This window comes from Magnolia sinica, chromosome 15 (genome assembly GCF_029962835.1).
Source record: "Magnolia sinica isolate HGM2019 chromosome 15, MsV1, whole genome shotgun sequence".
NCBI lineage: Eukaryota > Viridiplantae > Streptophyta > Magnoliopsida > Magnoliales > Magnoliaceae > Magnolia > Magnolia sinica.
Window position 1 is genome coordinate 77,668,443 of NC_080587.1, and position 17,037 is coordinate 77,685,479.

The 17,037-nt window shown below is 38.4% G+C and overlaps 1 protein-coding gene across 5 annotated transcripts in view; it reads right to left on the minus strand.

The window, feature by feature from the left end:
* LOC131226627 (TSL-kinase interacting protein 1) overlaps nucleotides 1–16,397 on the minus strand; it is a 61,139-nt gene extending 44,742 nt beyond the window's left edge. For 2 of the 5 annotated variants that reach the window (XM_058222209.1, XM_058222207.1), the window contains exons 1-4: nucleotides 16,041–16,397; nucleotides 9,892–10,138; nucleotides 9,679–9,761; nucleotides 9,548–9,595 (exon numbers count right to left, since the gene is read on the minus strand). In XM_058222209.1, coding sequence (XP_058078192.1) covers nucleotides 9,548–9,595; nucleotides 9,679–9,761; nucleotides 9,892–10,030 — 270 coding nt within the window. In that variant the 5' untranslated portion in view covers nucleotides 10,031–10,138; nucleotides 16,041–16,397. Of the gene's footprint in view, nucleotides 1–1,488; nucleotides 1,562–9,547; nucleotides 9,596–9,678; nucleotides 9,762–9,891; nucleotides 10,139–16,040 lie in introns of those variants that run through there. The other 3 variants (XM_058222208.1, XM_058222210.1, XM_058222211.1) reach the window with 3 other exon arrangements.
* Nucleotides 16,398–17,037: the final 640 nt, after the last annotated feature.

Below are 17,037 nucleotides of genomic sequence, written 5' to 3' on the forward strand. Positions count from 1 at the left end.
TCCTCATGTCATCTATACTCATTCTACAAACATGTTATTCCTAAACTGCCTAACAATTTGTCCGATAAAGCATGGCCGGTTTTATAGCCATCCTATAAAATTTCCCTTCAGTTTGATTGGTACAGAGCAATCACATACAACTCTGGAGGCACATCTCCGTTTCTTCCACCCAACTTGAATTCCACGGGCAACATCCTTCTCCATCTCATAGAATTGAGGCTCATGCTTGAACTAGACCCAACGTGCTCAACAAGTACCCAAATCCAATCACATTGGGATTCGTACTTGTATATGGTACCCATGTCTGAGCCAATAGGCCTTGAACCTGATTCCCTTAGTCAGGTCTGAATACTAGTAAACCAATGCCAATTGGAACCTGACCCTAACCACACCCTCTTTAGCTTAGTTGTTTTCTTCTCTTCAAACAGTTACAGATGAAACTTTCAACCTATAAGCTTGGTCCTACATATCATTGGGAATGAAGGTAAGCCAACAAGGAACATAGAGGATTCAATACCCAAGAGGTTTCATTGCTTGCATCAACCTCCATAATTAATTTCCTCATAAGCTCAGAGAAAAATTGAAAGCATTCTCTAAGCACCTTTTGTTCCACTTCAGTAGAGCCAACCCAACAAATCAGACTTCTGAATCACCTTTCCAATTTATCCCAACAAAAAATTAACTGTGGGATATTCCTATTGCCACAACTGATTCACAAGTTACCTCTGAGGATAATATGTGAATCATTTGCGACAAACGAGAAACACATTTCCCACTGGTAAGTTGAGGTTCCAATTGAACACTATAATGATCAAAAATGTAAAAAAGGACCAATCCATTAAGGAATCATAGACCTAGAAGTAGAAGGGAGAAGCAGCTTCAACACTTCCAATGGGAAATATTCAATTCCACGGTATTGGATACCTACTACATATAGGAATCTAAATGCAATTAGTTTTTTGACATTATTAAAGTATGTATTATTAAAGGGCACCAAAAGGACTTTAAAGAGAAATAAAGGGAATTTGTGTAATTAAGGTGAAGCCATGTGCTTGCATCCAATTAACACCTTCTCCCTGCCAGGCCAAATTCTACAATAGTTCACCACCATTTTGAAAATGGAGTGACTCATCTCCTCATATGCGGAACTCATGCACAACCATTCAGACCAACAAATTGTGGGGAGAATTGTGTGTGGAGCATATTTCTAAATTCACGTTGATCATGCAATCTTAACCATACGATTTATGGCTATTATGGATGGTTCGAGTAAAATAGTAAGTGATCCAAATTTCAATGGAAGAATCAGGTGGTAACTATCAAGTTCCGTGTAGTTTTTTGGTAGTTCTACATCCAAAGTAAGGTTAGCAATGTGGATGGTCTGGACTGCACTCCATCTATGTCATGGATACAATAACAAAGTCACCAACCTTTTTTCAAAATGGTGATAAACTATCATAAGAGTCTAGTGCATCAAGAGAAACATACTTGCAAATCATCTCTCCCCCTCCAAGTGCACTGCATGTGCCACCTTTGCTATTTCTTCCAAAGGTCACTTTCCCTACACACATAAACCAAGTTGGAAGCAAGGGTTTTGTCCCATCAACTATGCCATAGGTCCAGTAGAAAAGTCACCATCATCATCAGTAAGCCTTATCCCAACTAATTGGGGAGGGCTACATGAATCCTTTCCCGCCATTCCACTCTATCAAGGGCCATAACTTTAATTAGACCATAGGTCATCAAGTCTTTTCTTAATACCTCCACCCATGTCCTTTTGGGCCTTCCCTTGCCCTTTAGATACTTTGTCATAAACTCACTCCTTTTAACCGGTGCAATTCTTGGTCTCCGTTGCACATGACCAAACCATTTAAGTCTACTTTCCCTCATCTTGTTACCTATTGGTGCTACTCCTAAATTCCCACGAATGGATTCATTTCTAATTCTATCCTTGTTGTCTTGCCACCATTTTTGAAATGTTGATGAACTATCATACACAAGGTATTCCATAACAGAAACAATGGCCATAACAGCCACCGCCATTACCATCACAATACAAGCCATAACGGCCATTACAACCCCCATAACAGACTATTATGGATTTTTTTTATATTAAAATTTTTTAATTTAAAAAAATAATTAAATAAAAATAAAAATAAAAACACTATTTCGGCCCCATAACAAATATTTCATAATAGCCATTGCGACCCTATAACATGTGACAGTTATCACCTTTACCGTTACGTAATGGTCATTACGGCCGTTACATAACTGTTTTGGAAATCATAGCATCTAGCACACCAAAATAAACCTACTTTCTACAACCACTTCCCCTTCCCTCTCCAACCTTTTGCAAATCATCTCCTCTCTCCAGGTGCATTGCACATGCCATCTTTGTTAGTTCTTCCAGAAGGTCACTTCATGCATAAACGAAAAGGAGAAGCATGGACTGATGTCCCTGGGTTACTGGCAAGCACTTAACTGCACATCATATGACAACTATATTAAGTTTTTGGAGGAAAGAAAAAGAAAGAGGACAAGGAAATGGAGAGAAGAGAAGAAAATAAAAGGCTTTGAGATCTTGAGGATGGAATTTGCTCTGATGCCACTTAAACAACCAGACACCAAAATGTAAGGTGGATCAAAGAAAAGAAGAATAATGATCGAGGGTAAATCCAACAATCATCTAGACTATACTAGAGGGCACAACAAGCCCCTCTCCTTTTCGGGGATTCCTCGGTAACAGATGTAGCCTGCTCTATATTGATTTTGGCTTTAAAGAATCTCTTCTTACCAAAACTGCATGCATTTCCCAATGTGTTAACATGGTGGGCAAAGCAACAATTTGGTTCTTTCTTTTCCACAGAGATCTTAAGAATGGGGAGGTTGAGGACTTTGTTTGCATTCAAGATCGCATTCAGGACCTCCCAATCTCTCTCAAAGTGTCGATAGATGGCATTGGAATTTTAAAAAATCAAGCACCTTTTTTATTAGATTATTTTACCAACTCCTCAAAATTGGTTGTTGGGGTGATCAAGCTGCCCCTGGTTCATATGTGGTGCTAGCCATGGCCTCCACAAGTGGTTTTCAGTTCCTAATACATTTGGCTTGCTGCTATTGATAAAATTATGACGATTGATCAACTTCTCAACAGGAATATGATAGTTGCATCTGGTTGCATCATGTGGAAGACCTTGGCCTTTTTAGGGCATGTTTGATTTTCTTAAGTAAATGTAAATGCAGTGGAAATGGGCAATAATTATTTCCTTTGGTAATTACCTTCATCGTTCCCTATGTTGATTTGACTCCTACTTTTTTCAACGCTAAAATCGAGAATGCTACCAAATATGTGGGGGGCCCACCATGATGCATGTGGATTATCCACACCGTCCATCCGTCATGCCAACTGAATTTAGGGCATGAGCCAAAAAATGAGGCAGATTCAAAGTTCAAGTGGACCACACCACAGTAAAAATGGAATCGAACACTCACCACTAAAAACTTCTTGGGTCCACTGTTTACTTTGGTGTGGGCCACTTGACAGTTGGATTTTTCTCAATTTTCAGCTCATGCCTCAAAATGTTCTGGTAAAATGGATGGACAACATGGATATGTCAAATACATGACGGTGGGGCCCACAAATTTATGCCAGTCATTTTGGACCATTTTTCGAAACAGTAATACCTTCGTATTTTCAAACAGGTGAAATTGTAGTAATTGGCTATTTACAGGTTATTTACCCTAAATTTGGAAAATCAAACGAGCCATTAATGTGAATTGGGTTATTCCTTATTTGGTCAATTCACCATTCCAAGCTCGAAATTGGGGTGGTATTCAAGAGAAAAGGTTGAAAACATTATGACAATTGTCTTTTCTCTCTGTACTTTGGTCACTATGGAAGGAAGAAGAAAAAATAATTTTGAGTGTTAGGTTGAGAACCCCATTGATGTGGTACTCCATACAGATAAGAGGGTGGGTCATTTCCCGGTCCTTGGGTTCTACCCATTGTAAAGGGGTGTAATCCGAATTCTAGGTCTTTCAGGATGTCATCTACCTCCCATTTAGTGGGTCCTGGGATGATTTTTCATCATCCCTTACTCATCCACTTTATTATTTTGCGCTCCCCGCTTTTTATCTTGGTGCCTATAAAATTTTGCATTAATATTTTTCTAAAAACAGGAAGTCTCCACTAAACAATCCAAATTCAATATGTCAAGTCCGATTATCAAGTTGTCGTTGAAATATTTACCAAGCTATCTGCAGACAGGCTGGATAGTTGTCATATTAACGCATCAGCTTGAGGGGACTTGTGTTTGCGCATGTACAATGCATGGTGTTTTAGTCGGTTTTTGGTGTCTTAAGGGCATTAATGTCCTTCTACTTTCATTTATAAAGTTGTGACTAGAGTTACTGTAAACACCTCTTCTCCCTCAACATTAACATTAATGTCGTTTTTTAGTGCTTAAGGGCATCTTTCTCTCTCTCTCATATTTGCAGCACTTGCTACCTTTTACAAATCTCATAGTTGTTGGTATTTCTCAAAGCAATACTAAAGAAAGAGAGCATGTCCCCTAACAGCCAACTAGAGAAAGAAAAGACGATTCTCAAAAAAAAATAAAAAACTATTTCTTCCAAACTCTTTCTCCAGCCTTTAGAAAAAAACACATATGAAATCTAGCTCATTTGAAAAGGGAATGAAGAGCCTGATCTATATTGAAGATTGAAGCCAGCGAAGCTTTATCTAAACCTTAAATCATCAAAAGAAGTGAGAGAGAGAGAGAGAGAGAGAGAGATCATAGATTTTTTCAATCATCACAAACGATGTCAACATACTAAGAGACCATTTTTAAATTTATTTTCTCCTTTTTTTTTTCTTTTTTCTTTTTACAAGGGGGGGGTTGCATTTTGACCTTCTCTCTTTCCATTGTACGGAAATTTCAAAAGTAGAGAAACCCCAGTGTTGAGTGGAAAACTTCGGAAGAAATATCCACGATTAGTAGCAATAAAGGATGTGCTTCTACCATGTTTCACAAAATTACCTTTATGACTGCCTTTGGATTAGATAGTATTTGGAGCTTCTACCACTTATTCACTCACCCAATAGTATTTAAAACAAAAGCTCGGGTAGGGTTTTCTTCAAAAGCAATGATCAGGTAGTTGCAGTGGGCAATTTGCAAGCAAACAAGGGCATTTCGCATTTAGCTTCAGCAAACACCAGAGCAATAGGATGGCATTTTCTACAGAACAAAGGTGAAAACTCTAATTTGAAATCATCAGTTTTGCCACACTTTGCTAGAGTTTAGCCATTAGATGAAGCAATGGCCACAATGTGATCAAAGGATTAATTGGGAGTTGGGAGATCCACCTTAGTAGCAGATATGTTTGCAAATATGTTTTGCACTATCAAGGCATAATTGTGTCAAGGGTTCAAAATCCATTGCAAAGGAACCTCCATTGCAGGCTGCTTGGCTTGTCAACTTATAAAGCTTTGCAAGATTATGCAGAATGTTGCCTTTTAGGCTATCCATCTATTCCCTTTTGCTCTTGATATATGAAGAGTGAAGAGCTCCTTCACACATGAAAGAACGTTATTAAAAGATCTTGATTTAGATTGACTTTGAACCTTATACATGAACAATTTATTATTTTCTGTATATTTAGCAAGCGCTTCTTCTTTTTCTTTCCGAAAGATGACAATTTATTTATAAAGACAGCAAAGCCGAAAGAATACAAGGAAAAAAGAAAGACCCAAAGCGCACAACACGCGCAACAACCTGTTCAAACTAGAGGCCTCAACTTTAGATGAAGCCGCTGCCCATTCAAAAACACTTGCTTTTGCTTGAAGAAAGACTCCCCTTGGATTACCACACATCCCGAAAGCATCTATTGTTCTGTTCCTTCCAAATAGCCCATAGCCAAGCTAGGAGAGAGCCTCCACACCTCAATTACACATTTACAATGACCACCTACATGCCACTACCTGAAGAAGTCATCAATTGATCTCAGCAGAACCCAAGAAACACTGAAGAGCCCGAAGAATCTTTCCCATATCTCCCTTGAAAACGGACAATGCAAAAAAAGACTCACCGACTCCTCATCTTGCCAGCACAAAAGGATAAGCATTAATGATAATGAGGCCCCTCTTTCTCAAGTTATCAATCGTCAACACCCTATTCCATCCAACTAGCCACACAAACGCCGCCGCCTACAATAAGGCCACTTGACAACATAGAGAACAAAAATTTGACCAAAAACTTCCACGACTTCACCTCCAACAACCGCACTGAATCAACTCCTTCCAAAAGAAAAAACCCCCCAACGACCAATTTAAGAGAGCCACCAACTCTTCAAATTCGTTCTCATGGAGATCCCTTCTACAAAAAGGAATCATGTTTTAAATATCGATGATATCGGCCGATATCTCTCACAATATATCTTGTATCCCACCTATGCTATACAAAATACACAGGCAGTGTTTTAAATATTGACGATATCAGCCGATATATCTTGTATTCCGCATGTGCAATACGAAACGAAGAAGTAGTGGGATATATCCCATATGTTTGATTCGGTGAGCATTTTTTATTTCCGATTATTTTTTTCTATAAATTATGTTAAATCAGTGTCAAATTGTTACAAATCAATGATTTTTCATGTTTTGCATTCAAAATCATAGATTGGGAGCTTCGATTTTGAGATATGGAGGAGAATGACCAAGTTGTGGAAAATTGAAAGAAATCAAAATTTTCCCAATTTCTCGCAAATCACTTGCAATCTTTATGACCAAACATAAACTCAAACATGTAAGTAACCTGATCTAGTGATTCTTCTTTTGCTTTTAAATCTATTGCTTGTGTTTCCACATGTCTTTTTACATTTATAAATTATATGAGTAAACTTTGAATATACTTGCATCAATTCAGTTAGACAGCACATAGATTAGGCCCCATACAAAGAAAACTTATTATGTGCACTTGTGGTTTTGTAATGTTTTGATTTTTAAGTGTGTATTGATGTCTTTTTTAACAATCACTGAAATTTCATTGAAAAATTAGACCAATTTCCACTGTTTCCCCATGTTTCCAACAACAGCGATACATTACGCAATACAACCGATATATCACATGCGATAACCTATACGTATCTATATCCCAAGGGTGCGATACGTCACGCAACACTGATATTTCGAACACTGCACACAGGTAGTGCTGATATATCCCACATGTTCGATTCGGTGAGCATTTTCAATTTCCAATCCCTTTTTTGTTGAAATTATGTTGAATCAGTGTCAAATGGTTACAAATTCATTGGTTCTTCATGTTTTGCATGAAAAATCATGGAGTTGGAGCTTTGACTTCAATATCCATTGGTTCTTCGTGTTCTCCATGTTTTTTTCAAAATTTTCCTTCAACTAGCTATCAATTGAGACTAATTTCGAAGTATGTGGGAGTATTTGATTAAATGAGCATCGCACACTCTAATTTTGAAATTTGAGTGTTGGTGGTCCAATTTGAGGAAATTTGGAAAAAAAAAATTTGAAATTTCTCCAATTTCTCCTAAACTGCTTGCAATGCTACACTCCAAACATAAAATCAAGCATGTATGAGGGCTGATATACTGATTTGTTTAGTCCTTGTCAATTTTCAAAAAATAAAAATCATTTCTAATTAAAAACTATTAAAATATAATTTATTTCAAAATTTCCCTTCAACCAACTATCAATTGAGACTAATTTCGAAGTATTTAGGAGTATTTGATGAAATGATCATCGCATATACTCTAAATGTTATGCATTTAATTTGAATATAGTTACATTAGTTCAATTAGATGGCATATAACTTAGGACCCTATACGAAGGAAACCTATTATGTGCACTTCGTTTTTGAGATGTTATGATTTTAAAGTGTGTAGTAAGGTCTTTTTTAACAATCCCTGAAGTTTCAGTGAAAATTTCAACCATTTTCCCAATGTTTCCCCATGTTTCCCAAAAAGTGCGACAAATTACTTGATACAAACGATATATCCCATCTGATAACTGATACGTAACTGTATCCCAAGGGTGCAATACGTAACGCGATACTGATATTTCGAACAATAATCCAAACCATGCAATCCTCTTGGGATGAAAAAACAATGATTAACTACAATATTAGGGTCCACGGCCACTAGACCAAGCCTTGCGAATTGATCTTGAAGCTTCCGATCACCAAGCCACACATCCTTCCAAAACCTCAGCCTTGAGCCATCACCCACCCTAAAACTCACCCCTCTTAAGAGTTAGGAACACATCTTTTAAGTCTAAAATAGATCTCCAAAGTCCAAACTCCCAAAGCTCTACCCAAAGAGACCTTTTTAGGTCACCAACCTTCCCACTCCACCCCATACTTTCTAGGTATAACCTCCTTCCGCAAAACCCCTCCTCTGTACCAAATCTCCATACCCATTTCCCCAAAAGAGCCTTGTCCATGAGGCCCAAATTACAAACCGACCCCAAATAGGTAACGAGATGAGGGAATGTAGACTTAAATAGTTTGGTCATGTGCAACAGACATTAAGAATTGCATCAGTTGGAAAGAGTGAGTCGATACCAGTTGAAGGCTCTAAAAGGGCAAGGGGAAGACCCAAAAAGACATGGGTGGAGGAGGTAGTAAGAAAAGACTTAATGACCTACGGTCTACTGGAAATTATGGGCCTCAATAGAGCGAAACAGCGGAAAAGGATTCATGAAGACAACCCCAATTAGTTGGGATAAGGTTTATATGGTGATGGGGATTACCAACCACAAATAATTGGGACAAGGCTATGATGATTATGATGCCATGATGTGATAATGATGATGATGCCATGATATTTAGCAAGTAAAATACAACAATATGTCCATCATAGCATCAAATACATAGCAAAAGCCAAGAAGAAATTACGCAAATGAACTCTTTGATGATTCAGTATTTTTTTTCATACCTTTCAAAAAAACACAGTATTGTGCCAAGATGAAATGACACAGTACTGTGCCAAGAACATGGTATTTAAAAGCAATTACATGGTATTTTAAAAACATATTATTGTGCCAAGAAGAAATGACACAGTATTTTTTTTTCTTGATACCTTTGATGGTTTAGTAATTACATCTAGAATGCCCAAATTGAAATATAAGCATAGTATTCAAAAGAGGTAACATTATGGCCATATCAGCCATTATGTAATGGCAATGGTGGTGCCATTACATGATATGCCGCCATAACACCCGGTTTGAAAAATATCCCATAACGGACCTACAGATCTATAATGGGCTGATACAAGGCCGATATGGGGCTGATACATTTTTCCTCTTGAAAAAAACTCAACTGTTTATAGGGCTATAACAGCCTTTACGGCCATTAACATAACAGCCATACAGCTTGCCGTTAAAGCCTTCATTACCATTACTGAATACCTAGATTGAAACCATTAGGCTTGCAGCTAGGGATAAATCTACTTCAACATAAAGATGACCGGTGGTTATTGTGACAGAACGAGTGGAAAGGGCAACGCATCTAAACTTACATACCTGATCTTTGTTTTTGCTCTGTACACGGCATGTGATCTTGTCAAAATTCTGCATACAACAAATGCCATGTTCATTAAGAAAACACTAGTAAAGACTTCAACAATCAAAAATACAAGTGATCTAGAAAATGCCTTGCCAACTAGTCGTAATGCATTGAAAAAATTTTCCTCTTCTTGACGTGTCCATGCCGCCCATTGTCGTGTTTGTCTTTTTACTGCATTAGAAAATGGCATCATACAGCAGAAGCTATAACAAGTTACTTCCAACTAAAAGCTAAGTGTCACAATCTTGAAGAAAAGCATCTCAAACAATTTAAATCAGAATATAAAATTTGAAACACTAACAATTGGGAGACAGACCAGGCATTTGAGAATCAATGTCTTTTGGAGAGGATAAAGGAACACCCGAATCTCCATACTTAATCATGTGATTCTCTGACGGAGAAGCTTTAATATCCAAAGCTGCTGGTGGTTGTGTTTGCATGTTGAAGACATCACATTAACCTTAGATCATTACACCCTAATTCCCATATGTTGCTCTTTAGTAACCGTTACTTTTGAACAAACTCTAGGTCTTAGAAAATGTATAATCCTGGTTAAACAAAAGGAAAAAATCTCATTATTAACAACCCATAGACATGCAAAATATCAAGACAACTTGAATGTATATGAAAGTATAAATGCTTACATAAGAACATTATGGAGTTTAAATGCACACCTATTCCAAAAGTAAAGTAGTTCCTTAGAACGTACAATAGGGCCTCTAATAACTAACATTCTTGGTGGGAAGAATAATTAAGTCATTAGAATATATATATATATATATATAGAGAGAGAGAGAGATGAGAAATGCTCCAATGCTATCAAAGCACTATACACAAGGTACTCTGTATCAGTAATGATGGCCATAACGGCGGTTACTGCCATTACCGTTACAGGTATCAGCCGTAACAGATAATATAAATATTCTAAATATGTATTCATTTTTTGTTTTGAACATGTTTATGGTAATGTAATGGTCCACTCTTTAGTGAGAGTGTTGTATCAGGTTGTTTAGTGAATTTGTGAACATGATTATACGTATATAATGTTTACACATCACAATCAATCATTAGAACTAGAATTCAGAAAAAATGCGTAAATACTACTTTTTCAATTTTTTGAAAAAAAAAAGCCCTCGGAGCTTATATTGCTCAAATCACTTCAATCTATGGTTTTAATCTTAAAAACTATAGTAAGAGTAGCCGAAATCTGTTGTAAAATGATCTAGGAGAGTTTTTGGAATGAAAAAAGTAAAAAATGAGGAGAAAAAAGAATTCGAATAGTTTATAAATTAAAAAAAAAAAAAAAAAAAGTGGTCGTTTTTCGATCGTTACAGAGGTAACAACGTTTACGGCCACCGTAATGGCCAATACGGACTCAAAAAATTAACTGCCTCATTTCACCCCCATATCGTAATGGTCTTGACCATTACCTATACACATTAGCATTTATAGGCGTATTATAACGGATATGGAACAACTTGACTATACATTCATTGTTGTTTTTTTGCAGAAAGTTAACACTACCCGCAATTGAACCCTGGATCACTCACACACACTACACTGCCTCTACTAGCTCATCTAATAAGTGGGAGACATACTTTCATTGGTTAAAATGAAAATTTATCTCTATAATATATAGATTTGTGTGTTAATTTATGCAATCACATGCATATATACTATGCATGCGGGATCTATAATAATAACATTCATTATTTCCCATTTTGATTGTTGCGTGGAGGGTTATGCGCAGTCCCTATGCACAAGGAATTGAAGGTTGCAGATGCTTATGATCAGGTAGGAAATCAAACCGTTGTCGAGCCCTTTATTCAGTAGAATCTCTCATCAAATGCAGAATTTTTGGATTTTATAAATATGATGGGATTGCTATCAGAGGAGAGGATTGTTACTTCCAGGGAGGACAAGCTCATTTGGTTATGGGATCTATCATGGCAATTGTTGCTTTAATCCTTGTAATGAAAACTATCCATTTTTTTATGGTCCATGCCTGCACATTGCTTGGATTTTGAATGGTCCCCAAACCCCCCCCCCCCCCCCCCCCCCAAAAGATTATGGCTTTTGCATAGTTGGCAGGTCATAATTGAATCCAAACCATCAATCATCTTCAGCATAGAAATTCCATCATAGCAAATGGATGTTACAGGGGTTTGACCAATGCGGTAAGTGTGGATCATTCGCTCATCCATTGTTCCTTCACCAAGGCCATTTCGCATTCGTGTATTCATCAATTTAAAGAGGCATGGGTCTATGCCAAGCTCTATTCATCTCCTTTTTGAAGCATGGAGTCTGAGCCCCTTTAGGCAAAAGAGAAGAGTGTTGTGGAGGCAATGTTTTGCAGCTATCCTTTGGGTTGTATGGAGGGAAAGGAATAATCGTTCCTTCAATGGTGTAAGCTGCCCCAATCTTTACCGTTGCCAGTCGAATTAAACATCATGTTTGCTCTTGGGTGGAGATATCAGGCCCGTTTCCCCCAAGTAGCCTTGGATTAGTAGCTTCTCGTTGGTCGATGCTCCTTTGTAATGTGCTTGCATTGTAATGTGCCTTTGGGCTTCCCTTCTAATAAAGCCTTATTTAATGATTAAAAAATCATTATTTCATATATAATTTACAATATCAATTCATATATAAAATTGTATCACGTGTATGTACCAGAGCAACACAACTATCATGAGATTAAACCTATGAACCATACTATGAAACTTACATAGAGTGATTGCAGAAAAGACTAAGGCATGAGATGAATATATCAGACAATCAATTTAGTTATGCCAAGGTTGTCTACCACTAAAGTTATTTTCCTACATAGACAATTGATGGAGAAATATAGGAGTGGAGGAAGGACCTCCACATGGTCTTTATTGACTTCTAGAAAGCAGCCTAGAGAGTTAATGTGATTTGTGTTGTGAAAGAAAGGAGTTTCAAGAGGTTATATTGACATGATTAAGGATACATATGAGGGGTGTGACAAATATGAGGACTACTAGTTGAGAAAAGTGAGTTCCTAATTATATTGTAGGCTTACATCAGGGTCAGCAGCATTGAGCCGGTACCTTTTTTCGAATTGATTATGGACGAGTTAACAAGGCATTTGCAAAAAGAGATCCCATGGTATATGTTGTTTGCAGATGACATAGTTTTGATTGACAAGATGAGGGAGGGTTTAATTGAAAGCTAGATTTAAGGACGTGTGATTTAGAATCTAAAGGATTTAAAATTCGTCAAACTAAAACAAAGTATATGGAATGCTATATTAGTAATAATAGGAGTGAAAACAAGGAATTAGTTAAGATTGCTAGCCAAGAAGTTTCCCAAAATGACCACTTTTGATATCTTGGGTCTATTCATAAGAGTGGAGAGATTGAATTCAAGTTGGGTGGACAAAATGGAGATATGCCCCTAGAGTTGTATTTGATCATCATGTAAACAATTTATTAAGAAGCTCACGAAAGCAAGAAAAGAATACACCCCAAAAAAAGCAAGCGCCCCGACGAGGCCTGCTAGAACCGAGAAAAAAAAAAAAAAAAAAACTAAACAATTCCCACCCAATCAGACAAAATACAATCGATTTTACTTATAACCTCCCCCACTCCTTCCTATAAGTTTCGAAAACATCGGTCGTTCCTAGCCCCTCAGATGCCCCAAAACACAGCCATAATAAGCAACCTCCATGTAACCTTGTCAATATTTGGCTTTATGACACTCAGGAAATTCAAAAGTTCAGCAACCTCGCCAATCTTCGAGTCCAACATGTTCCTCCTACAGGGAAGGGACCATACCACCCCGTCTCATCAACAGAAAAACAATCCTCAACTACTACAAATCGGTCAATAGCTAACCGAGTAATCCCAGGAAATAATTCCTGGAGAGATCTGTCCACACACCACACATCAACCCAGAATCGAATGCGCTTTCCGTTCCCAAGGTTGAAAGATATGCCCCTTTTAACTAAGTGTTGTATGGCTGCAATAGCTTTTCAAACCCCTGAAGCTCCATACAAAGACGAACTTCTCACAAACCATCCCCCCTCTTTGAGTTCCATACTTACCGGCAATAATTTCCCTCCATCTTCTTCCCACTTCAACTCCAAACCTCCATATCCACTTTCCTTAAAGAACCATGCTGATGACAGACTGAGGCTTCAAACCTCACCCCCCTCCCTTTTACTAGGTGTTGTATGGCCACAATAGCTTTTCAAACCCCTAAAGCTCTATACAAAGATGAACTTCTCACAAACCATCCCCCCTCTATGAGTTCCATACTTACTGGCAATAATTTCCCTCCATTTTCTTCCCGCTTCAATTCCAAACCTCCAAATCCACTTACCCAAAAGAACCATGTTGATGACAGACACCCCCCCCCGGAGATGGAATTTCCTATCAATACTGGGCCCCATCCAACAGAAGTCTCTCCTCAATTTCTCGAGTCTTTTCAACACAAACGTTGGGCATTTGAAGAGAGAAAGTAAACCGGCATGTTAGAAGGGTTAACCTACCCCCCAAAGAAAGGGATCAACATCTCCAAGCAGCCAGCTTCCTTTCAATCCTCTCGATAACTTTTGTTCCACGGGTGTGTTGGCAGCTTCCCAATGCAAAGCAGCAGCCCAAGATAGAGGACGGAAATTCACCCATTATGCACCCAAATAAGGAAGCATAGAGAGATGGTTCCTCCGAGTCCACATGCACCCCCAACATCTTAAACGTTGACGTATTTATCTTTAGGGCCGAAACCGCCTCGAAACATATCAAAATTTTCCTAAGGTTGTCCGCCGAACTAGAATCCGCTTCACAAAACAATAAAGTGTCGCCTGCATACTGCAAGTGGCGTATGTTATCGTCTCCACTTGTACCCCCGAAACCACAAAAGAGCCCGTTTTCCTCCCCTCGTTGATGTAGCATGCTCAGAGCTTCCCCAATTATAACAAACAAATAAGGGGAAATGGGATCCCTTGTCTAAGACCGCAGGAAGCTTTAAAGAAGCCTTTGGGCAAACAATTTATCCATATAGAAAAGGAGGCTGATTGCACTCATTCTCGAATCCAATTCCTCCACTTGAGAAGACAAAATGGATAACTAGGAAGGGCAATAAGATCACAGGGTTACTAAAACCGAAACCTCCCGGATAACTAACAATTTTGAAATCTGCCAAAACTGCCGGAATATCGTGAAAGGATTCATCACTGATCACCTTCTTGATGTTGATCTCAAGCAACGCTTTGGGATCACAAGCACCACACAAAAGATTGTTCATGGAGAGAGCCTCCACCTGCCCCTTGAATAGGCTTGGGTGACGACGCTTCCTCACTCATTTGCACCAGCAGAAATTTCATGCCATGGCACATAATCATCATGCAAAATTCCCCAATGAAAACACAATGGTCCAACAAACATAACACGACATGTTCTCATGGTTACACCATCAAGACACACTATAACCACATACTCCTTGCTAGCCCAAATGGACAAAGGACATAGCTATAGCCGACATAAACAAAACTGTTAACATTGAGGAACCCAATGTAGATAGCCTGGCCATAACCCAAAAATCAGATTGGTTTAATGGGCATGTGTAATTGCTGACTGCATGTATGAACCATCACACTTTGCCAGAGTATAAAAAGACTCATGATAGAGTGACAAGCCAACTAATAAGATACAGTGTAAATCATCTCTACAGAAATTCAGTCCTTGTGCCCATCCATCTAGACCATTAGATAGACACCTGACCAAATAGTGCACCAGTCTAGTGATCCTGATTATTGGATCAGTTTACTTCCTTGCGGACTGTTGACAGGATAGTGGTTATAATTGATCTGTTTACTTTTTTGGTTTTAGCCCACCAAAGAAAGCAATTATGTTGATTGGGTCCTCTGATTCAATTGGCACGTGAAATTAATGGCAGAAGTTCAACGACAAACTTTCAATCTGTCATCCATCTAGACCATTAGATCGACCCCTGACCAAATAGTGCACCAGTCTAGTGATCCTGATTATTGGATCAGTTTACTTCCTGGCGGAATGTTGACAGGATAGTAGGTATAATTGATCTGTTTGCTTTTTTGGTTTTAGCCCACCAAAGCAAGCAAGTCCGTTGATTGGGTAGTCTGATTCAATTGGCACTTGAAATTAATGGCAGAAGTTCACAGACAAACTTTCAATCATTAGTTTCTCCACAGGATTATTACTACAAGTAATAATTAACAAACTCAGAAATTATATCATGCCGGACCCAAGCCATGGCCCCATGTAACTCTAAAGCAAACGGCTGGTAATAAAAACGAAATCAGAAAAAAAAAAAAAAAAAATCCAAACTCAAACCAAACGCTCTAAACCGTGGAGCCATATAACTCAAAGGAAATGGTCCGAAACGTGGGTCCATGATGGATGAGAAAATCAGAAGGTCCAAAACCCCAAAATCAGAAAAAAGATCCCTTACCTATCTTCTTCTTCGATGACCTAATCAGCGGGTCCGACCGACACAGAGAGAAGGGAATAGTCTGAGAGAGAGAGAGAGGAGGGGGGATCAAGGGATGCTAAAGAGATGCCACGGGAGAAATAGGGTTTGCGAGGGGCGTCGTCCGTGCAGGCTACAGACGCAGATGGAGTTGGAGAGAGACAGCTACTTGCTTCAAAATTTCAGAGTGACATGAATGTCCCTGTATCTCTCACTGGAGACGCCCAAAAACGAGGCAGATCTAGAACGCCGCACCACACGCAACCGTAGGGATGTAAACGACCCCGTTGAAACCTTCTCTAGACCTACGCTCACGTTCATATGCCACCCTACCCCTTCACCGGGGATGAATGAAAAAAACCGAAAAAACAAATATGCCTGGTGAAAAAACTTTTGGGTGTACCCGTGGAACTTTCCATAGCCAGTGTTCGATTACAGCCTTTTGCTTGTAGCCCACGTGAATTTTAGATAATTATTTTTTGAGCTCATGTTTAAAAATAGCTAGTGAAATTAATACACAAAATGAATACTAAGCGACATTGTGATGGACCCTCTCCCTCTCAGTCTCAGGAAATTAGGGTGCGGGCACGTGGAAGTACTCCATTCATCAATAAACAACCATACAGGTGTATAAGCAAACCCCGAAAAAAATCATACAAACAAAAGATAAATGCAAAGAAAGTTAGAAAAAATCTCATGGGAAAAAATTACAGCACAATGTGGCAAGCAATCAACTATGAAAACGATTTATAAGAGATAAAATCAACTTACAAATTCAAAAATCCTTCTCAAAACCTTAACACTCTTAAAACAAGTTCTTCATTACTCCCTAATCATGTTTAATACCCATATATATAGTATTACACATGGTATATAGGAAACAAATCATGCAATTATGAAAAACTGTGCGTGTCGTCGATCTAACCATCGATCAATCAAAACTCCAATCAATCGAACGTGCTCAAAAAGTCTTAAGAGA